Source organism: Cucurbita pepo, chromosome LG07, assembly GCF_002806865.2.
Source record: "Cucurbita pepo subsp. pepo cultivar mu-cu-16 chromosome LG07, ASM280686v2, whole genome shotgun sequence".
Classification (NCBI taxonomy): domain Eukaryota; kingdom Viridiplantae; phylum Streptophyta; class Magnoliopsida; order Cucurbitales; family Cucurbitaceae; genus Cucurbita; species Cucurbita pepo.
The window spans coordinates 92,478-113,966 of NC_036644.1; the positions used below are offsets into that span (position 1 = coordinate 92,478).

General features: G+C 38.5%; 5 protein-coding genes across 9 annotated transcripts; all 5 read left to right on the forward strand.

The window, feature by feature from the left end:
* Positions 1–940: 940 nt before the first annotated feature.
* LOC111799040 lies at positions 941–1,934 on the forward strand. Of its 2 annotated transcripts, XM_023682427.1 has the most exons (4): positions 941–1,166; positions 1,281–1,386; positions 1,480–1,557; positions 1,704–1,934. In XM_023682427.1, exons 1-4 carry the CDS (start codon positions 1,101–1,103, stop codon positions 1,760–1,762), a joined length of 309 nt encoding a protein of 102 aa, XP_023538195.1. In that variant the 5' UTR covers positions 941–1,100; the 3' UTR covers positions 1,763–1,934. The 2 variants fall into 2 exon arrangements, with proteins under 2 accessions (XP_023538195.1, XP_023538194.1); XM_023682426.1 differs by having other exon boundaries at positions 1,480–1,934.
* A 790-nt stretch (positions 1,935–2,724) lies between these two features.
* On the forward strand, positions 2,725–7,001 carry LOC111798325. Of its 2 annotated transcripts, none has more exons than XM_023681393.1 (10): positions 2,725–2,927; positions 3,215–3,569; positions 4,046–4,079; positions 4,962–5,189; positions 5,385–5,474; positions 5,613–5,678; positions 5,761–5,852; positions 5,953–6,000; positions 6,084–6,189; positions 6,724–7,001. In XM_023681393.1, the coding sequence occupies exons 2-10, from the start codon at positions 3,247–3,249 to the stop codon at positions 6,733–6,735; spliced, it is 999 nt and encodes a 332-aa protein (XP_023537161.1). In that variant the 5' UTR covers positions 2,725–2,927; positions 3,215–3,246; the 3' UTR covers positions 6,736–7,001. The 2 variants fall into 2 exon arrangements, with proteins under 2 accessions (XP_023537161.1, XP_023537163.1); XM_023681395.1 differs by having other exon boundaries at positions 2,726–2,927; positions 3,218–3,569.
* A 1,203-nt stretch (positions 7,002–8,204) lies between these two features.
* Positions 8,205–13,341, forward strand: LOC111798324 (ATP-citrate synthase alpha chain protein 1-like). Of its 3 annotated transcripts, none has more exons than XM_023681390.1 (13): positions 8,205–8,315; positions 8,529–8,637; positions 9,207–9,383; positions 9,512–9,673; positions 9,806–9,886; positions 10,127–10,178; positions 10,459–10,573; positions 10,670–10,751; positions 11,319–11,414; positions 11,513–11,614; positions 12,628–12,744; positions 12,839–12,955; positions 13,053–13,341. In XM_023681390.1, the coding sequence occupies exons 2-13, from the start codon at positions 8,539–8,541 to the stop codon at positions 13,122–13,124; spliced, it is 1,272 nt and encodes a 423-aa protein (XP_023537158.1). In that variant the 5' UTR covers positions 8,205–8,315; positions 8,529–8,538; the 3' UTR covers positions 13,125–13,341. The 3 variants fall into 3 exon arrangements, with proteins under 3 accessions (XP_023537158.1, XP_023537160.1, XP_023537159.1); XM_023681392.1 differs by lacking the exon at positions 11,513–11,614 and adding an exon at positions 12,378–12,479; XM_023681391.1 differs by lacking the exon at positions 8,205–8,315 and adding an exon at positions 8,328–8,390.
* Positions 13,342–14,554: 1,213 nt separating this feature from the next.
* On the forward strand, positions 14,555–18,306 carry LOC111798323 (protein NSP-INTERACTING KINASE 3-like). The gene is made up of 11 exons (XM_023681389.1): positions 14,555–15,027; positions 15,120–15,252; positions 15,338–15,409; positions 15,570–15,713; positions 15,800–15,871; positions 15,976–16,035; positions 16,128–16,216; positions 16,285–16,428; positions 16,595–16,936; positions 17,255–17,646; positions 17,840–18,306. Exons 1-11 carry the CDS (start codon positions 14,922–14,924, stop codon positions 18,158–18,160), a joined length of 1,875 nt encoding a protein of 624 aa, XP_023537157.1. The 5' UTR covers positions 14,555–14,921; the 3' UTR covers positions 18,161–18,306.
* Positions 18,307–18,651: 345 nt separating this feature from the next.
* Positions 18,652–21,223, forward strand: LOC111798326 (protein trichome birefringence-like 2). Its single transcript, XM_023681396.1, has 6 exons — positions 18,652–18,905; positions 19,004–19,568; positions 19,809–20,001; positions 20,076–20,266; positions 20,499–20,657; positions 20,729–21,223. The coding sequence occupies exons 1-6, from the start codon at positions 18,680–18,682 to the stop codon at positions 21,069–21,071; spliced, it is 1,677 nt and encodes a 558-aa protein (XP_023537164.1). The 5' UTR covers positions 18,652–18,679; the 3' UTR covers positions 21,072–21,223.
* The last annotated feature ends 266 nt before the right edge of the window (positions 21,224–21,489 follow it).

Genomic DNA, 21,489 nt, shown 5'->3' on the forward strand with positions numbered 1-21,489 from the left:
AATTAATTAGAGAGGAAATCAAGAAAAAAGAAGGAAAAAAAAAACTAATATATTGCCTAACTCATCGATACACAGTCACCATTGTTTTGTATGGTTGAACTAAGAGTCCAATGACTATAAAAGTTATCAAACTTGAAAGCTTTAACAGACCTCTAAATTTTAGAGCCAAAAAGTGTCTTTTGCCCAAAAGAATTTTCTCCCGAGGATTTGGGTTAATGTTCCCTCACTTCAAAAATTTGGGCTGAAAATGTTAAAATTGGATTGTGTCAATACGAACTCCTTAGCATGATGATTATCCTAAGGAAATCACCCCCAACCTTCAACGGTCCGTTCCATTCCATTTCATGTATATGCTAAATTAGGAGACAACGTGGTGAATGAGTATACACTAAAAACTCATCCATCGTAAGGTCACAATTCAACCACCTAACACCCCCTTTTAAATGAACCATAACAGTATTGCTTTTGCAATCACTATTGTTATTAATGGAGCAGCTACCCTCTCTCTCAATGTGACACTCTCTCTGTAAGATAAGGAAGGATGAATACTGAAAAATGAAAACAGTAGATAAGGAATATATATGATTTGTTAGCAGTGATGAGAATTCAAAGATGGGCTTGTTAAGTAATTGAGGCCGAAGGAGTTAGAGAGATTGTTTGTCAAAATCAGTGACTAAAGAAACAAAACAAAAAAACAAAGAAGTTGCAAGCAATACCCATCCGTCCATCTCNCCAAAAAAACAAAGAAGTTGCAAGCAATACCCATCCGTCCATCTCTCTTATCTGGTAGGAGACGAGGAGTAGCTTTCGTGTGGATTGCTTGTCCTGTTTTGGCCCTTCACTCAGATATCTGTGGATAACATTTTCTCTCTTCTTATTCTTCTTTCCCTATAACAAAAAAAAAAAAAAAAAAAAACCCCCGGAAATATCTTCNTCTTCTCCCCTTTGGCGCTTCTGAACCCTTTTGTTCTCTTCGCATTCTGTTTCTCTATGTGTATTGATCATCAAACATTTCCTTCTTTTCCCTGTATATGTACTTTCATATCCTATTGGTTTTGTCCCATTCTGGCTACCTCATTTTTTGAGTGAACGGAGACATTATGCACCCTAACGCCCACCACTTTCTTCCTTGTTTTCACTGCCACCCCCATGCCTATATCCGGATGGTACTGCCTCTCTCTCCCTCCCCCTTTCACAAATGTGCACACTACATTGCATATACATATATATAAATCCTTGCATTTTAGTGATGTTTAACTTATTGGTATGTAACTCTTCAGATCCAACATCTGATAGAGAGATGCTTGCTGCTTCATATGAGCCGAGATGAGTGCGTCAAGGCCCTGGCTCGCCATGCAAACATTCGCCCTCTCATAACACTCACAGGTCCTCACTTTGAACAAAATAACATACCCTTTTGTTATGTATTTTCAGATCACTCTCTCAGCTTCAATCTAGGCTATTGGGTTGTGGTTGCAGTGTGGAAAGAGCTTCAGAAAGAGAACACTGAATTTTTCCGTGCATATTTGCGTACTATTCCTCCCAAGCCATTCCTGGGTACGACCCTTTTTCTGATTGCATATCATTTAGTGATTGCTCTCTACTCTTTTCTCATACGCACGCGGTACTAAGTGGGTCCATCTCAAATGGCTAAAATGTTTAGACTCAATTTTATGTGATCTTAAATTTGCACCTATTTACAGCCAAATTCAGGAGGAGTGCTCCTACAATAACGAGGAGAAGACAACGTCACTGGAGATGAGGGATAATATGCAGTCTGTAATATGCTGATTAATTTATTTTCCTTGTTTCTACATATCGAGTATGAGTCCAGGGGAACTAATAATAGTCTTTAATATTATATCAATTATCCAAGTTTATAATTTGATGGATGCTTTCTTTATAATATAATTTGATCCATTATTCGCTGAAAATTTGTTTTCATCATAACACCAACCACTACAATGTACCATATTGTTTTGGAATTATCAGGTACCAAAATGCTCGACCATTTTCCCTGCTAAAATCAGTGCTCACACTCGTTCATAATCTCCACGAAAAAACTGAAGGAAGAGGCTTTAAAATCCCAAACTTGTTTTACAGGCTTCAACATAAAACTCATGCACAACTGCATAACATATCCAACAATAATAGCAGACACTATTCGAACAGCCGCAAAACAAAAACTTTAAGCAATATAAAACCGTAGGAACCTGGCAACACAGCTACTAAATGTCAAAAATCACTAAAATCACTGCTTCTCTACCTTAAAAGTAGACTTAATCCTTACCGAGCTTCATCCTCTAGCTTCCACAGTAGAATGATATTATTTACTTTGAACACAAATTTTCATTTTTTTTTTTTACTTTGTAAAAGGTCTCGAAATAGTACTCATTATCATCTATAAATTCATGAATGATCTTGGATACATCAATGTTTGTGGCGGCCTTCCGTACTATTTGGCATGGTATATTATATTGTACCTTTTTGAGTCTTCAAGAAAATAAACCATCCACATTTCTCCACACCCACTTACCGACACACGCCCGCCGACTGTCTCGCCAAGGTTGCGGATTTTTTTGCATGAGTTGTTTTTATACGATTTGGATAATTTTATAAAATTAAAAAAAAAAAAAAAAAAAAAATTGTTTTTTTTTATATAATTTATGGCGTACACGTGGCAGCGCAGAAGTGTCCAGAACATTTCCTAAAAAAAGAAAAGATTTGATCGACCCTCCACAGAATCTTCTCCTCCCGCGGGGGATTCTGCGGCGCGTAAGAGAAGGAACAAGGAACGGCCCGTCTTGCATTCCCACCTCCGGACACATTTTCTCTGTTTAAACCATATTCACTCTCCTTGCTTTCAAACCATCGGAGGAAGCAAAGCATCTTCTTTTTCCGGAGTTTCAGTTGCAGACCGCAATTAAGTAAGCTTCCAATTACGCGCTCTTCTTCTTGCTTTTCTTTTACATGTTGATCGCCTCCCTTTCGATTCGACCAATCTAATTTTAGGAATTTCAGAATTTCCCCTTTTTCCCCATATCGCTGCACCTCTCATCTATCATTCATTCTTCTTCACATCCTCTGAATTTTCTTTTTTCTTTCTGTTTGGACCGTTCATTTTACAGTTCCCTTCAAGTTTAGATTATATTTCCAAAGATAGCTACCATCATTGTAACCAAAATTCACGATTGACTCGTCATGAGTTTCTTAGCAGGATTATCAGACCATTACTGGACGCCTGTCATGACTACTGAAACCAGTACTTTAAGTTATTGGTTGAACTGGAGATTCTTTGTGTGTGCTTTGTTTCTATCAACCTTTATGCTTGTGGCAGCCCTATTAATATGGAAATATGAAGGTTCCAAAAGACGCAAACCTGGATCAACTGACCACTCACAAGATTCAGTTGGGTCATTGTATGAGGATGAACTTTGGCAGCCGTGTCTCAAACCAATTCATCCTGCTTGGCTGCTAGCTTACAGAACGCTTGCTTTTGCTGTGCTTTTCGCATTGATATTAAGCGAAACTATTGTTAAAGGAGGCCGCATTTTTCTATTTTATACTCAGTAAGTCATGTTTCTCAAGCTTGGTAATGCTAGGCTTTTGATGGTTTAATTTCTGGTTCAAATCTAGAAACACTTACATTGTGGGGATTTGGATCAGTGCCCGACTGTTCAATAGTAACCTGTTTGTTGTTGTCCATTTGATCGCAAGTCCTTGCATCTGATATTTTCTAGTTCTTCTTAGATATCTAGTGTTAAAAACTATAAATATTTCCTGATCTGGTCACGTACCCTTTATTTCACTCTTGCCTTATATTAGTTCGTGCAAGATGGGGGTAAAACAATTTGTCATCTTATATCAATATATTTAAGAAGATGGTATCTTTCTGAGATGTCTCCTACATTGACAGAGAGGTTGCAAAATTATGTAGTTGACTCTGCATGATAACCAACTTACTTGTCTCAGCTCATATTTAACAAATTAAACATCTTTAGAAAATTGAAGTTAAACCTCAGATTAACATATTTATTTCGTGCAGGTGGACATTCACATTGGTCACGCTCTACTTTGGGGTATGCTTTATAACTTCAAAACCCACATCTACATGTTTGCTTGATAACCTGGTTGTATTACTTAGCTGACATTTGGTAGACACAAAGCAGGATGGTGTATATAAATATGTTATGTGCATTGGACTTGGAAAGTAGTCATGAAAATTTGTCCGCTTTTGGTGTCCTAAAAGAAAAATTGTGATCCAACGTTTGATATATGTTGCATCATCTACTTATATGTGAAATTTTGTAATCATTGGCTTTTAAGGACTAGGGTAACCTTCTAGAAACCACGACTCTCCACAACGGTATGATATTATCCACTTTGAGCATAAGCTCTCGTGACTTTATTTTTTTNCTTAACTGAGGTTCGACTCCTTTCTCTGGAGCCTTCGAACAAAGTACACCATTTGTTTGACACTTGATTTACTTTTGACTTCACTTTCAAGGTTAGCCTCTCCTGAAACCTATGGAGCTCTCGAATTCCCTCCCTTAATTGAGGTTTGACTCCTTTCTCTAGAGCCTTCAAACAAAGTACACCCTTTGTTCGACATTTGAGAATTTTACTGACATGGCTAAGCTAAGGGCATGACTCTAATACCATGTTAGGAACCACGACTCTCCACAATGGTATGATATTGACCACTTTGAGCATAAGCTCTTATGAATTTGTTTTTTGTTTCCCCAAAATGCTTCATATCAGTGAAGATAGTATTCCTTACTTATAAACCCATGATCATCCCTTTAATTAGCCAACGTGAGACTCCCTCCCAACAATCCTCAACATAACGAGGACTACTACCAAACCTACCTAACATTCAATGAATTTTTATTAAATTTTCATGGTTTAGTTTTCCATTATCTGTAAATTATTAACTAAGCTCAAATATTGCTATCTTGCAGCTTGCAACTTCATTCTCGATTTATGGTTGTTGCAGAAAAGGTAATAATAATAGCAGCTCAACTGAGCATACGAGTTTAGATGCAGAACGAGGCAATTACGTGCCCCCGGCACTTAATGAGGGCAGCCCCAACGCGTCCAATACAGCCAAATGTTCAAACTCCAGTGAAGATTTTCATACTCGCAAAGCTGCTGGTGTGGGGGGATATGCATGTCAAATTATTTTTCAGGTATTGTTTTCCTCCTAAGACTTAGCAGAAACAGCTTTTTTGTCGCAATCCAATGGATCTGCACGGGTTGGTGAAGTCTCTTATACACTATTAATTTGACCTTCCTATTACATATTGGACTTACGTTATCATTTTATAGTATAGAAAATACAAAGTGGGTGTCCTGAAGATTCTCACTTCGTTTTCTTTTCATAGGTATCCGCAGGTGCTGTGGTACTTACAGACATCGTATTTTGGACGATTCTTTATCCATATCTTCTATCTCGAAGTCGTGGGCTAAGTTTTGTAAGTATTTGTTTTTTTTTGTCCCACCTCTGTATCTAGATAAATATAAAGTCATATACTATGCTTATTTTAGAGTGGGAGGGGGTGCCTTTTGTTTTGTTTGATTGAAGTTGTGATGTGTTCACTATTTGGCCACAGTTCGTTGTAACGATGCACTCGGTAAATGCTGTTTGTCTTCTTGGCGAATCAATTTTGAATGGTTTGGTAAGTTCAAATTCTCCTTAGTCTTCTCTTCTGGTGTTCTGTTTGAGTATGGGCAATGATCTGAGGTTGCTTTGAACTGCAGCGATATCCATTCTTTCGGATTGGATATTTTGTACTGTGGACAGGGACATACGTCATTTTTCAATGGATCCTCCATGCCTGTGTTTCTATGCCGTAACCTTCCACTCCGCTCTAACATAACTTCCTGCAAATAGTTTAGATTGAACATATGAATGAGATTGTTGGATTTATTTGAAGCTGTGGTTGTTTGCAGGTGGCCCTATCCATTTCTTGACTTGTCACCCCCAACCGCTCCCATATGGTAAGTATATGAATGTGTGGCACCTACTCGAATGTTTCTTGTTTTTTTGTATTTCCAATGGGTTATGGTCATTCCTTTTGCAGGTATGCTGGGGTTGGGTTGATGAATATCCCTTGTTTTGGAGTTTTTGCTCTAGTGTTCAAAATGAAGCAGTATCTGTTGCCAAAATTGTTCCCGCAGTCATTTCAGTGACGTGGCTGATGCGCTTATGTAATGGAACAGCTGTTGGTTATGATGCTGCGCTTCCCAGAGCCCCATCTGTTTGTTTCAAAATGTTAAGATGATGATGAAGTGCAAAAAAACACAGGCGTGGAAACGAATGGAGCACCCCATACTCTTTAGCAATGCTCAAACAGTGGAGGGTGCAAGTTTTTGTAAGCTTATAATAACACCATTATCAAGTTCTTGCATCTTCTTCCGATTATTATTCATTATTATTCTTTTTTCTCCAACTTCTATTATACATCGAGTACATTAGTGGTTGGAGCCTTATGAGTAGAACAATTAATTATCCCATTTAGTTTTAGACCTGATACAACCAATGCCAGAGATATGCTTTTTTTCTTTAATTTTCATGCGTTGCTCGTTGTTTTATTTTTTAATACGTGAATTTAAAACAACTTATGTCATGAAAGAAAAACAACATATCTGATTGGGCACCAATTTTAGGTGTTAAGCAACAATCATTATCATGAATTAAGATTATATAAGTAAGGTGAATGNGGACGTAGCTGATGCGCTTATGTAATGGAACAGCTGTTGGTTATGATGCTGCGCTTCCCAGAGCCCCATCTGTTTGTTTCAAAATCTAGAGTGTGGAGGACGTAAATGTTAAGATGATGATGAAGTGCAAAAAAACACAGGCGTGGAAACGAATGGAGCACCCCATACTCTTTAGCAATGCTCAAACAGTGGAGGGTGCAAGTTTTTGTAAGCTTATAATAACACCATTATCAAGTTCTTGCATCTTCTTCCGATTATTATTCATTATTATTCTTTTTTCTCCAACTTCTNCAGTTAGAGTCACTTCTCCAACTTCTATTATACATCGAGTACATTAGTGGTTGCATTTAGTTTTAGACCCGATACAACCAATGCCAGATATATGCTTTTTTTCTTTAATTGTCATGCGTTGCTCGTTGTTTTATTTTTTAATACATGAATTTAAAACAACTTATGTCGTGAAAGAAAAACAACATATTTGATTGGGCACCAATTTTAGGTGTTAAGCGACAATCATTATCATGAATTAAGATTATATAAGTAAGGTGAATGAGTTTACCCGTTCCTAAAACCATATATTTAATTTAATTTAATTTAATTGTTTCCTATCTTATACGCCAACCCCTCCTGGTCGTGGATTTGTTGAAGATCCTCTCCAATTTTGTATTCGCGGGCCTCCCTCTACTAAACTTACTTGCAGGCAATGCCTATATTATTTTTCTTTTATTTTAATATCTTCACGTTTCATTTACCTATATACATATATATTTTATAAAAGGATGAGATTAGTCTTTTTGCACGACCATGACACTACAAATAGGAAAAAATGATAATGATTTTTTTTTTTAATTAAAAAAATCATTTTTATAGTGCATACCCTCCCATCCAACCCTGCGTCAAGTACTATAATAAATGCTATTTAACCTAATAATAATAATAATAATAATAATTAAAAAAAAAAAACACGAGAAGGTGCACGTGCTTCACGCTCTAGTCGGGGGACCNGTTTTGTATTCACGGGCCTCCCTCTACTAAACTCACTTGCAGGCAATGCCTATATTATTTTTCTTTTATTTTAATATCTTCACGTTTCATTTACCTATATACATATATATTTTATAAAAGGATGAGATTATTCTTTTTGCACGACCATGACACTACAAATAGAAAAAAATAAAAAAAATAAAAAAACACGAGAAGGTGCACGTGCTTCACGCTCTAGTCGGGGGACCTACTTCCACGAAACGGAGGAGCATCATCGTGGGTTGCGATTTCAAAATAGACATCCTCAATATTTTTGTTATTAAATTATTAAAGAAAAAATAAAATAAAAATCTATTATTTATTTACGCTTGCTCTCTCTCTCTCTCTCATTGTCCTTCGCATTCAACGACTTCAGATTCCCGCCGTTTCAAGCCAACAAGATTACCCTATTATTTATTTAATTTTTTATTGCTAAAAACTTTTGAGAATCTTTTATTTTTTTTATTTTTCTCCAACTACAAATACGAGGGTCGTTAGAAAGCAAAAACTGTGCAGTAAATTACATTCCGCGACTCTGTCTGATCCTTCTTCTGCTTCTAATCCAAAAGGTGATTTGTTCTTCTCTTTTTTCTTTTCAATCTGCATTTCAGCTTCATTTCTCTGCAACCAACTTTTCTGGATCTGTGAGTGCGTCTCTGTCGTCTTTTCCTTTTGACTTTGATTACGAATATGGAACTCTGTTAAAGATTCCCTTATTCTACCTTTGAAATGTGCGAGTCGGAGTACATTGTTCTGATGGCCTTCTTTTTGAGTCACTGCAGGATTTGAGAAATGGCTCGCAAGAAGATCAGAGAGTTCGATTCGAAGAGATTGTTGAAGGAGCACTTCAAAAGGATCTCTGGCAGAGAACTGCCCATCCAATCAGCTCAAGTGAGTGTTCTTTCATTCTTTTTCTAAACCTCAAATTCTAGAAATCTTGTTCCTACATTTTTCATTCCTTGACATCTTCTTCACATTATTGCCTGTTCAAGGATCCTCTTCACTTGAAACTAGTCATTCACTCAAGAACCATCTCCTCCTCCTTCTTCTTTCTGTATTCTTTATATGAGTTTCGGTTTATTGAGTTTCACTACCTCTCCATTTTTCGTTTTTCTGGGTACTGCGTCCGACAATAGTTCAAATTACCCGCACCATACTCTTTTCTCCCCTTTTTAAATTTTAATATTGTCTGTGGTTCATTGTTTTTCCTTTTCCCGGCCTGAAAATTTCCTCTCAACATCCGCAATCTTGGCCGACGTGAGTGCAACTTACCAGTTTGAGTGCTTGGATTCGTTTTTATAAGTCGTCTTCTTAAATATCATTATATCAGATCTAGTCTGATGTTGCCACCCCTGGCTTTGCTGACTATAGAATCAAAATCATGAATAGACATGATTTTGTCTCATATTTTCCCCCTTTCAGGACGTAGTTGATTTTGTACTAACTAAAATCTGGCACAGGTCACTGAATCAACTGATTTCAATGAGCTTGTTGAGAGGGAACCTTGGCTTTCGTCATCAAAATTGGTCGTGAAGCCCGACATGTTGTTTGGAAAACGTGGGAAAAGTGGTCTAGTTGCCTTAAATCTTGATCTGGCTCAGGTTGCTGCATTTGTCAAAGAGCGCCTTGGCAAAGAGGTGTTGTTTTATTTCCTTGTCTTTCTAAGCTATCTGCTCATGATTATTGTTTGTTTTCTGTCAATCACATTTCATTTCCTCCTCTTGCTTAGTGATCCTTTTACTGTGTTTTTCTCTTTCATAATCAGGTATCAATGGGTGGATGTAAGGGACCCATCACAACATTTATTGTGGAACCCTTCATTCCGCACAGTGAAGAATACTATCTTAATATTGTCTCAGAGAGGCTTGGGTGCAGCATTAGCTTCTCGGAGTGTGGAGGAATTGAAATTGAAGAGAACTGGGATAAGGTATTGTTGCTGTTGAACCATTTTAATAACAATATTTTGAATATAAGTGTTCGTTAGTGGATTACTCTTCCTGTTTGATTTCTATCACCTCCCAAATTTGACTAAGTTTCAATAATACTCTGTTTTATTCAGGTTAAAACCATATTTATCCCCACAGGAGTGTCTCTCACTTCAGAAATATGCGCTGAGTTGGTGGCAACCCTTCCTTTGGAGGTGTAACTTTACATCGATTGAAATTGATTTTTGGAGTGTTATTTCTTTGTTGATACTAATATATAAATATCATATAAAACTGTTGTCTACATAATTTGTGAAAGCTTAAAATCTGCTAAAAACCATGGTTATACTATTTTCGTTTGAAGCTTATTTATCTGAAATGGTTATTTTGTCATGGAAAGTCAAGATACTCATTTGCAGACCAGATAGTTGACATAAATTTGTTCTTCAATCCAGATCAAGGGAGAGATTGAGGAGTTCATCAGGGCAGTTTATACCCTATTCCAAGGTATGTTGTTTGTTTGGGGTGTGAACTTAATTGTTAAACTATTGTTGGTATCAAAAACTGAAATTGGTAGGTTATTATTTGATATATTTCAATATTGTTGTTAGGATTTTTCTTTTCTTTTTTTTTTCTTTTTTTTTTTTTCTTGTCTTGTTATCATGTTGAATTATGACTAGAGTCCAGAAGTCCAGACCTAAAAGTGTATGCAGTTAGGTTAGAGTAGATTTAATTCCATAGTTGATTTTCTACCTCATATAGTTGATATCAATTTCATGTGAAACAGATCTGGACTTTACTTTCTTGGAAATGAATCCTTTTGCCATTGTTGATGGGAAGCCCTATCCTCTGGATATGAGAGGTGAACTCGATGATACTGCTGCTTTCAAGAACTTCAAGAAGTATGACTGACACTCTTGGTTATAATTAAATTTCATCCATTGTCTGTGCATCAAGTACTTGCCTAATATTTTTTTAATATGTTTTTGACCTTGTAGGTGGGGAGGTATTGAATTTCCAATGCCATTTGGTAGGGTTATGAGTCCTACTGAAAGCTTTATCCATGGCCTAGATGAAAAGGTAGTACACCTATCTGTTAATATTTCTCCATATTTCTAAATGTTCTCCTTTAACAATTCCTCCCCTAGACGACTATATTCATTTGTTCTGGAAATTCATTGAAGATGTTTCTTTGTATTTGGAAATCTTTTATTGGGTGAAGGGGTAATGATATTTGGGCATTTTCAGTTTTGTTATTACCAGTTGTCAGTATATGTTCTTATTATAGTTCAAGTCTTCAGGATTTGCAAGCACTAAGTATGACGGCTTGAATATTTTTGCACTTTTGTAATACATATTGAGCCTGATTTTCTTATTCTTGTGTGTGAGTCTGTATTCTACTTTAGTTGTTTTATAAAGCATGTGCAAAATAAGCTTTTCGCTTATTGTGCTTTTTTAAGGTTTGTATGCCCTCGCAAGTTTGGTACTTCAATGCTTATGTGAGCAGGTTAAACTAATTTCATTTCATTAATCACTGAGTTTTCTGAAATACCATTTCAGTTTACTTCATACGATGGATCTAATCTATATGGGGAATTTTTTGTTCTAAACTAATTGAAGCAACTGTTCTTATTTTCTTCTATGTAGACAAGTGCGTCTTTGAAATTCACGGTTTTGAACCCCAAGGGACGAATTTGGACCATGGTGGCTGGGGGTGGTGCAAGTGTCATTTATGCTGACACGGTGTGCTTCTGTTTGTCCACTCCAATACTTGACTGTCGAGATTCATCTTTCAATTTTGTTGTTTTGGTTTATTGATTGAAGTTCTCTTTTTTCTATAGGTTGGAGATCTTGGTTATGCCTCTGAGCTTGGAAACTATGCAGAATATAGCGGAGCACCTAATGAGGAGGAGGTGTTGCAGTATGCCAGAGTTGTTATTGAGGTAAGCATTGTTCCAAGTTAATCATGCATAAATCAATTCGCATGTTGAATTGCAATCTTGAGTGTGTAGACATGCTTGAATTTTAATTCAACATCTGCTTCTGTATATTGANCTTTGTATTTGGAAATCTTTTATTGGGTGAAGGGGTAATGATATTTGGGCATTTTCAGTTTTGTTATTACCAGTTGTCAGTATATGTTCTTATTATAGTTCAAGTCTTCAGGATTTGCAAGCACTAAGTATGACGGCTTGAATATTTTTGCACTTTTGTAATACATATTGAGCCTGATTTTCTTATTCTTGTGTGTGAGTCTGTATTCTACTTTAGTTGTTTTATAAAGCATGTGCAAAATAAGCTTTTCGCTTATTGTGCTTTTTTAAGGTTTGTATGCCCTCGCAAGTTTGGTACTTCAATGCTTATGTGAGCAGGTTAAACTAATTTCATTTCATTAATCACTGAGTTTTCTGAAATACCATTTCAGTTTACTTCATACGATGGATCTAATCTATATGGGGAATTTTTTGTTCTAAACTAATTGAAGCAACTGTTCTTATTTTCTTCTATGTAGACAAGTGCGTCTTTGAAATTCACGGTTTTGAACCCCAAGGGACGAATTTGGACCATGGTGGCTGGGGGTGGTGCAAGTGTCATTTATGCTGACACGGTGTGCTTCTGTTTGTCCACTCCAATACTTGACTGTCGAGATTCATCTTTCAATTTTGTTGTTTTGGTTTATTGATTGAAGTTCTCTTTTTTCTATAGGTTGGAGATCTTGGTTATGCCTCTGAGCTTGGAAACTATGCAGAATATAGCGGAGCACCTAATGAGGAGGAGGTGTTGCAGTATGCCAGAGTTGTTATTGATGTAAGCATTGTTCCAAGTTAATCATGCATAAATCAATTGCCATGTTGAATTGCAATCTTGAGTGTGTGGACATGCTTGAATTTTAATTCAACATCTGCTTCTGTATATTGAATGAAGAAGTTGAGGCTTTCACTTTTGTTTTCTGCAGTGCGCGACTGCAGACCCCGATGGTCAAAAGAGAGCACTTGTGATTGGAGGTGGGATAGCGAACTTTACTGATGTTGCTGCTACATTTAATGGCATAATTCGGGCGTTGAAGGAAAAGGTGAGGCAACCCCTGTTCTGGTTTAGGGAACTCATTCTCTCGGTTCATTGGGTATACTAATGATTGGTATTTACATAACGTTCTTATGATTCAGGAATCAAGGCTGAAAGCGGCTAGGATGAACATTTATGTGAGGAGAGGTGGCCCCAACTACCAGAGAGGTCTTGCCAAGATGCGGACACTGGGAGAAGAACTTGGAGTTCCAATTGAGGTAATGTTGAGGATTAAATTATAATATAAGTAAGTTCATAGTGTTAAAAGATCTGCATAAAAGCTGGTATTGAGAAACCTTGGTTTCTAATATATAGGTTTATGGGCCAGAGGCAACCATGACTGGTATATGCAAGCAGGCAATTGAGTGCATAACGGCAGCTGCATAAGACAGTTTCAGGATACACCATCGCGTCGAGCATGTCTGCCATAGAAATCTGTTATATTAATATCAATTTGTAGTTTTCTTTGCCTTCAACCAATCCAATTTGTGGTGATAGTTCCTTCAGATTTTCAATAAAACAATTTGTGAGCAGAAACTTTTGAGTGGATAAGGGTGAATGTAATGGTCAGCAATTAATTTGAATTATTTTTGGATGTTGCATATTCTAATATATTTATACTTGAACATATCCTCATGCATGTAACTAATAGGGTTAATTATGATTAGTATTCGTTTATTAAAACAGAAAAAAATAGGTAGGTGCTTTGGAAGTTGGGCTTTTATTGATGAACAAGCCCGGGCCGGGCAAACTAAGTTTCCCAGTTGTAGTACCCAATACAGTAGTAACAGTATGGGGAGCCCCAGTTGCAAAAAACACTTGAAACCANTCAATCCACTGTTTGCTTCCTTCCTTCCTTCCTTCCTTCCTGCGGACCCTCAACTCTACTCAACATNCAAAAGTGGTAACTCATCAAAAGCTTTCCCCTCAACTCGACAATCATTGCATTGCATAATACATAAGAACCAACTATTCAGTGCTTCTATTATCTTTATTTATTCCACTTCCCCCTCTAAGTAATAATAATTACATATCCATTCATAATTAAAAAAAAGCTTATAAGCATATTATTCCGCGGAATTGTGATTTTCCCAAAGCAGCTCAGACTGAAGCGCGCCGGACTTCGTGTTACGACTCTCTCGGGTAAACAAATTCGGAATTTTGTTTTCTTTTAATTATTAGTATTAAATATCTAAAGTAGATGAATTGTTTATGAAAAAAGCTGAGCATATTCAATTTTCCCAATGCGACAAAAATACCACATGCTTCGGGATTCTATATCACATTTAAGTACCTCACGCTTACAAATTTATTTAATATAAAATATGATTTGTTTTCCGTTTACAACCTAATTTTACAAATTTATTTAACATCATGTGCTCATTACATTATGCCATACAAACAGAAGATATTCAAAATGGTAGAATCATTTGCCAAATTGCATTTTGATTATATAACTAAACTCAGTACAACAAAATCCTTAAATCTCTCTCCTCCCCTTTTGTTTTTTTTTTTTTTTTTTTTTTTTTACAGTTGATAAAAGAAGCCCGTGAGCACAGACCCCACCACAGAGTAAGGCAAGGTAACAAATGGTTTTTTCTTTTTTCATATACATAGACAATAAAAAATAAATAAATAAGTCGAAGGAGACAAAGGCATGGGTGAGGGCAGTGTCATGTTAGTAGCTACCCCATTCCATTCCCTCTCTACAGGCCATGTCGATAGCTGTAGTGTGGGCCCTCTCCCAATATATTCCCCCTTTTAACTCTTTTAACTTTCTCCAACAAAAATAAAAGAAAAAAGAGTGTAATATTTTGAAAATTGGAGAAGAAAGAGAAGGGGAAGGGGAAAGGGAGCACGTGAAGTGGCGAAGGCAAGACCCAGAGACGCAGAGAGAGACGCAGAGAGAGAGACGCAGAGACACTCACATTCTTCCTTCCTTCCTTCTTTCTTTCTGATGAATCCCCCAATATAATATATCCCTTCCCTTCTTTCCCCTCTAACCCTCAATCCACTGTTTGCTTCCTTCCTTCCTTCCTTCCTTCCTGCGGACCCTCAACTCTACTCAACATCATCCCCATGCTTCTTCAATCCCTTCCCCATTCTCCCCTCTCAGATCTCTCTGGAGATTGCCTTCTCTGCTAACCCTTCATCCATGGTACCAGATGGACTGAATTTTTAGTTATGGAACTGGAACTCTGTTTCTTCTTATGCCATGCCGTTTTTACTCTTTTTCCACTCCTCCATCTTGCTTCTGCTACCCTCTCCCCTTCTGGTGTCAACTACGAAGGTTTCTCCCTTCCTTCCTCCATTTTCTTTCTTCATTCTACTCTTTTCTATTTCCGAATTCTAATTTCTCATTCTTCTCTTATTCTTTTACAGTCGTGGCTTTGATGGCCATCAAAAATGATTTGATAGACCCCCACAATGTTTTGGAGAATTGGGACTCTAATTCAGTGGATCCTTGTAGCTGGAGAATGGTTACATGTTCTCCAGATGGATACGTTTCTGTTCTGTAAGTATTCTTAATCCCTTATCTCCTTCTTCCTCAAACTTCAATTTACTAATTTCGGATTGTTTCTTTTCAATTTTATAAACAGGGGGCTACCCAGCCAGAGTTTGTCAGGACTCTTATCGCCGGGGATTGGAAACCTCACCAAGTTAGAATCAGTGTAAGCCTCTCCATTCTTCTTACGATCCTCCTGCTTTATGCTCTTTGATTACTCACTTCCAGCATTTCTCCTTTTCAATGTTGGTTGAAGTTCTACAATACTTCCCCTATAGTATCTATCTAATCAGAATAATTCCCTGTGCTATCACAAATACATGTAGGCTGCTTCAGAACAATGACATTTCGGGGCCAATTCCTGCATCCATTGGAAAGTTAGAGAACCTCCACACTCTTGATCTCTCCAATAATGTATTTAGTGGCCAAATACCCAGTTCCCTTGGGGACTTAAACAAGCTCAACTATTTGTAAGTTTTGTAAGCTTTATCTTTCTATGCGTTCAGGATTCACTCTGACCTTTGTCAACTGCACATTACTTTTTTGAGCAAGGCAGGCGACTAAATAACAACAGCCTAACTGGACCTTGTCCTGACTCTCTATCCAAAGTTGAAGGTCTCACACTCGTGTATGCTCACTCTTACCTCTATATACCACTTTTCTATTCGTGGACAAATCCCATTCATACAATTAGGAAGAAATATATTCTCAAGCTTTTAGTTGAACTTATAGGGACCTTTCATACAACAACTTGAGTGGCTCCTTGCCCAAAATATCAGCAAGAACATTCAAGTGAGTCATTTTCTTACTCGTATTTACAAATACATGCCATCTTAATTGAGTTAAAGAATCCCAAAAGCCTTATCTACTGTTTCTTTATTCAGAATTGTTGGTAACCCTCTGATCTGTGGTCCAAACAACTGTTCTTCCATCTTTCCGGAGCCGTTTTTGTTTGCCCCAGATGCTCTAGAAGGTATAATTCTTTTGTTTTGATTTGTTGCGTAACATAGGTTTTTGATTGCTCGGGGTATTTCTTCTCAGGAAATTTGGGATTTGGTAAGAGCCACCGCAAGGCAATTGCTTTTGGGGCAAGTTTTAGTGCTGCTTTTATTGTATTAGTCCTTATTGGACTACTTGTCTGGTGGAGATACAGACACAACCAGCAGATTTTCTTTGATGTAAATGGTAAGTTTTGTCTATATACTCTTTCCCCTTGCTCATTCATGGCATTTTGCTTTGTGAGGGATTAAGTAATATATTATTCAGTAGGAAGGAGTTTTATGATCTTGTATGCTTCTCGTGTAATACGTTTGACAAGTGTTATTGGACTAATATAACATTAATGGAACAGATCAATATGACCCAGAGGTACGTTTGGGTCATTTGAGAAGGTACACATTCAAGGAACTTCGGGCAGCAACTGATCATTTCAACTCAAAGAATATCTTGGGAAGAGGTGGGTTTGGAATTGTGTACAAGGGATGCTTAAATGATGGGACTCTGGTAGCGGTTAAAAGGTTGAAGGATTATAACACCGCTGGTGGGGAGATCCAATTTCAGACTGAAGTTGAGATGATAAGTTTAGCTGTGCATCGAAATCTTCTCAAGCTTTTTGGCTTCTGTTCTACTGAGAGTGAAAGACTTCTGGTTTACCCTTTCATGCCCAATGGAAGCGTTGGATCTCGTCTAAGAGGTATTTTGATTGCAAACATATTAGTACCTGATTGCAAACATATTAGTACCTGATTGCAAACATATTAGTACCGTATGCACGTTAATAGTGTGCAATGGTCATCCTAATTGAGTATTGTTTTTAGTTTTTTAATTTAGCATAAAGTGTTGCCTATCAAATGCATCTGGTTTAACAAAACAAGATATTAAATGTTCATTTGGTTCCATATAACTTGAGATTGTTTACTTGGATTTTTAATGCATGCTAGTTTCATAGTAATACCAACTAGTAAACGATAAGTGTGAGGCGTGTCATAATTCTCAATCCTTTGTTTATCAGATCATATCCATGGGCAGCCGGCTCTAGATTGGGCAATGAGAAAGAGAATAGCCTTGGGCACAGCTAGAGGATTGGTGTACTTGCACGAGCAGTGTGACCCTAAAATCATCCATCGTGATGTAAAAGCTGCCAACATTCTCCTTGACGAAGATTTCGAGGCCGTAGTTGGAGACTTTGGGTTGGCCAAACTTCTGGATCACAGAGATTCTCATGTGACTACAGCCGTGCGTGGCACGGTTGGCCATATTGCTCCAGAGTACTTATCAACAGGACAATCATCAGAAAAGACTGATGTTTTTGGGTTTGGAATATTGCTTTTGGAATTAATTACTGGTCAAAAGGCTCTGGATTTTGGTCGAGGAGCAAACCAGAAAGGCGTGATGCTCGATTGGGTAATGACTTCTCTAGCATGTCCTCGTTATTATAACATACTGATACTAGATCAACGAGTTCAAGGGAAATGTGTGTAGACAATTCATTCCTCCATTTCAATGGATTAATATATATATATATATATATTAGTACTAGAAAGTTTCATGTTTGGTGGTGGAGAATTCACTTGTTGTTTTTCTTGGAAAAATGCAGGTGAAGAAGTTGCATGAGGAAGGAAAGGTGAATGTGATGGTGGATAAGGATCTAAGAGGTAAGTTCGACAGAGTTGAGTTGGAGGAAATGGTCCAGGTGGCCCTGTTATGCACTCAATTCAATCCGTCTCACCGACCCAAAATGTCTGAAGTATTAAAAATGTTGGAAGGCGATGGGTTAGCTGAGAAATGGGAAGCGTCGCAGCACATAGATGCGCCAAGATACCAGCGAGCGTGCGAGAATCCCCCTCAACGGTACTCAGACTATATAGAAGAATCTTCTCTGATTGTAGAAGCGATGGAGCTTTCAGGCCCCAGATGACAGCCTTCATTTCCTTTCTTGTGTAATTCGGTGTTGCGTAGAAAAAATGTGATGGGTTGGCGTTGATAGTGTTGGTGTGTAATTCTTGTGTAAAAAGAAAACAAGAGGAGGAAGAGTAATGCATGGTGTTTGGTTTTTTGAATGTAGATGAGATCTGAGGAGGTGTAGGGATAGCAGTTCTTCGCTGTACACGTTTCCCTCGTTTCCGTTTTGGAAACCGTTCGAAAATAGAAACCAACACCCTCAACCTTAACAACTCCACTTTTGTCTCCACCATTAGTTTTTTCACTCCATAAAAACCTCCCCCCATTCAACGTACGCCCCGCCCTCCTCACCCATGCCATGGACCCCAGGAAACTTGGCTTACCGGACCAGATTTTGTCGCCGAGGAGACGAGTTGTCCCTGGATTTGGTCTTGGCATTAGCATCTCTCTTATTTTTCTTAGCTTTTTTTTGCTTTATAGATCCTCTCNGCCTCCCCCCCCATTCAACGTACGCCCCGCCCCCCTCACCCATGCCATGGACCCCAGGAAACTTGGCTTACCGGACCAGATTTTGTCGCCGAGGAGACGAGTTGTCCCTGGATTCGGTCTTGGCATTAGCATCTCTCTTATTTTTCTTAGCTTTCTTTTGCTTTATAGATCCTCTCATGGCAAATATTTCTTCCCCGTTTATTACCGCTCCACTCCCGTTGATTCTCTCTTTTCTTCCTGGTGTTTCTCCTTTTCATCTCCGTCCTCGTCTNTCATGCCAAATATTTCTTCCCCGTTTATTACCGCTCCACTCCCGTTGATTCTCTCTTTTCTTCCTGGTGTTTCTCCTTTTCATCTCCGTCCTCGTCTGATTTAACTTCTAAATCTTCCAAGTTCCCGACCCATGCTGCTCCCACGCGACCCGTTCAGCCAATTCCTCCCCAAATGGCGTCGCCCTCCAATCATACGCTCAACACCAATGGGAGCTTAAAACTGAATGCCCATCCGCCAAATGGGTCGGGAATTGGAAATGGATCCATTTCCCCCCGAGGAAAGTTGGGCCCTGGGAAGAAAAATGAAGAGAGAACCCCGAGTAACTCCATTTCTTTGAAAAACGATACTACTCTATATCAGGAGGAGAATATTCATTCTTCCAATGCTGACGACAAGAATGCGTCAGAAGGAAATGGAGGAAGAAATTCAAGCGAGAGAATTCAAATTACCAACAACTCTCAACCGATGGGAGCATCAAATGACAGCTTCGATGAGGAATGTGACATCTTTGATGGCAAATGGGTGAGGGACGATTCGAAGCCATATTATCCTCCAGGTTCTTGCCCTTACATTGACAGAGACTTTGACTGTCATCTTAATAGGAGGCCAGATGATGGATATGTCAAATGGAAATGGCAGCCAAATGGGTGCAACATTCCAAGGTATTTCTTTAATCGAATCCCCTGGCCCTGGCCCTGGCCCTGGTCCTTCAATTACTTTCATGAATATGCTTGCTCTTCTTGATATTCTGCTGATTAGAATGATCCATGTCTGGTGAATGAATGAATGAGTGAATGAAAAATTAGGATGATTCTCCTTTACGATGCTTCTCCTCAGTAATACATTTGTGTTTATAAACCTCTTTCCTAATATCCCTTTTGTTTGAACTCTGGTGCTTTCAGTCTGAACGCAACACATTTTCTAGAATTATTGAGGGGAAGAAATCTGGTTTTCGTTGGGGACTCATTGAATAGGAACATGTGGGAGTCTCTGGTGTGCATTCTTCGTCATAGTATTGCCGACAAGAAAAGAGTGTATGAGATATCTGGAAGGACAGACTTCAAGAAGAAGGGCTTCTACGCCTTCCGGTTTGAGGCAAGTTTCAAACCATGTTTCTTCAGTTTGTGATGTTTTCAACTCATCTTTCTTTTGTTTTGCTGTATGTGCAGGACTTTAATTGTTCCGTGGATTTTGTTAGTTCTCCATTCCTTGTTAGGGAATCTACATTCGAGAGAGACAACAAAACGATGGAGACATTAAGATTGGATGAAATGGACGAGACGACCGAAATGTACCGTGATGCGGACGTTCTAGTGTTTAATACAGGCCATTGGTGGACTCATGAGAAAACCTCTAGGGGGTACGTATTGTAGTGATCATCATCTTGGCTGGATCCAAGGTTTTGAGGGTTTTGTGGTGAAGTGTTTTTTGTTTCCCTCCTGTTTTGCAGGGAAAACTATTACCAAGAAGGCAACCATTTGCACCCGAGACTGAAGGTGTTGGAAGCGTTTAAGAGGGCTCTCACCACTTGGGNGATCCAAGGTTTTGAGGGTTTTGTGGTGAAGTGTTTTTGTTTCCCTCCTGTTTTGCAGGGAAAACTATTACCAAGAAGGCAACCATTTGCACCCGAGACTGAAGGTGTTGGAAGCGTTTAAGAGGGCTCTCACCACTTGGGGTCGATGGATAGACAACAACGTTGATGGAAATCGAACTCTGGTTTTCTTCAGAGGGTATTCATATTCGCACTTCAGGTATGTATCAAAGAATTGGAGGTGTGTGTGTGTTTGAAAAATGTGTGCTTGAAAAATGTGTGCGTTGGCAGTGGTGGGCAGTGGAACTCGGGAGGTCAATGCGACAATGAAACGGAGCCAATATATAAGGAAGCATACTTGGGGAAGTACCCAAAGAAAATGAGGGCTCTGGAGTATGTGATGGGGGAGATGAAAACGCGGACGTCCTACTTAAACATCACCAGGATGACTCATTATCGGAAGGATGCGCACCCTTCCATTTATAGAATGGAATACAAGACGGAGGAAGAAAGACGTGCAAGCGTGGGAGTTCAAGATTGCAGCCATTGGTGCTTGCCCGGGGTACCCGACACATGGAACGAGCTGCTTTATGTGTCTCTCTTAAGGATGGCCAACAAATTTTGGAGAGACTAAGCTCCAACATTTGCAAATCACCACCGTTTCCTTTTTCTTTTTTTTGTATCCCATCCATTCTTTTTGTCATTTGTGTATTTTTGTTGGGTTTTGGAGTAAAGGTGCATGTATCAAATGGTTGTTTAATGGTTTTAGGTTGGTTCTGAGCAACATGATCATGCCTGCCTGCCTGCCTGCCCATTGTTGAGGAAAATACAGGCTGCTGACTCATAGATTGCCGTGCAAATGTAGAGGAACAAGCATCATACTTGTAATTCTATAATAGAATTTCAAATATTTCTTTCTAATTTTCTTAAACTAGAACAAATTAATATTAGAAAAAGAACGGTGATGTTTGATTCTAGGAGCAGCCAGAGTGACAGTGGGCAGGTGGAGGAGCCTGATTTGGTGCGCAAGTTTATCATTAGCAGTGCACCCG

Coding starts and splice junctions, on each gene's coding strand:
- LOC111798325 (XM_023681393.1), top strand. CDS start 3,247: ATGACTACTGAAACCAGTACTTTAAGTTATTGGTTGAACTGGAGATTC. Junction 3,570..4,045: donor ATTTTTCTATTTTATACTCA/GTAAGTCATGTT, acceptor TATTTCGTGCAG/GTGGACATTCACATTGGTCA. Junction 5,475..5,612: donor GAAGTCGTGGGCTAAGTTTT/GTAAGTATTTGT, acceptor ATTTGGCCACAG/TTCGTTGTAACGATGCACTC.
- LOC111798323 (XM_023681389.1), top strand. CDS start 14,922: ATGGAACTGGAACTCTGTTTCTTCTTATGCCATGCCGTTTTTACTCTT. Junction 15,253..15,337: donor GATGGATACGTTTCTGTTCT/GTAAGTATTCTT, acceptor TTTTATAAACAG/GGGGCTACCCAGCCAGAGTT. Junction 15,714..15,799: donor TTAAACAAGCTCAACTATTT/GTAAGTTTTGTA, acceptor TGAGCAAGGCAG/GCGACTAAATAACAACAGCC.
- LOC111799040 (XM_023682426.1), top strand. CDS start 1,101: ATGCACCCTAACGCCCACCACTTTCTTCCTTGTTTTCACTGCCACCCC. Junction 1,167..1,280: donor CCCATGCCTATATCCGGATG/GTACTGCCTCTC, acceptor GTAACTCTTCAG/ATCCAACATCTGATAGAGAG. Junction 1,387..1,479: donor CCCTCTCATAACACTCACAG/GTCCTCACTTTG, acceptor TTGTGGTTGCAG/TGTGGAAAGAGCTTCAGAAA.
- LOC111798324 (XM_023681390.1), top strand. CDS start 8,539: ATGGCTCGCAAGAAGATCAGAGAGTTCGATTCGAAGAGATTGTTGAAG. Junction 11,615..12,627: donor ATGCCAGAGTTGTTATTGAG/GTAAGCATTGTT, acceptor TGTTTTCTGCAG/TGCGCGACTGCAGACCCCGA. Junction 12,956..13,052: donor AACTTGGAGTTCCAATTGAG/GTAATGTTGAGG, acceptor TCTAATATATAG/GTTTATGGGCCAGAGGCAAC.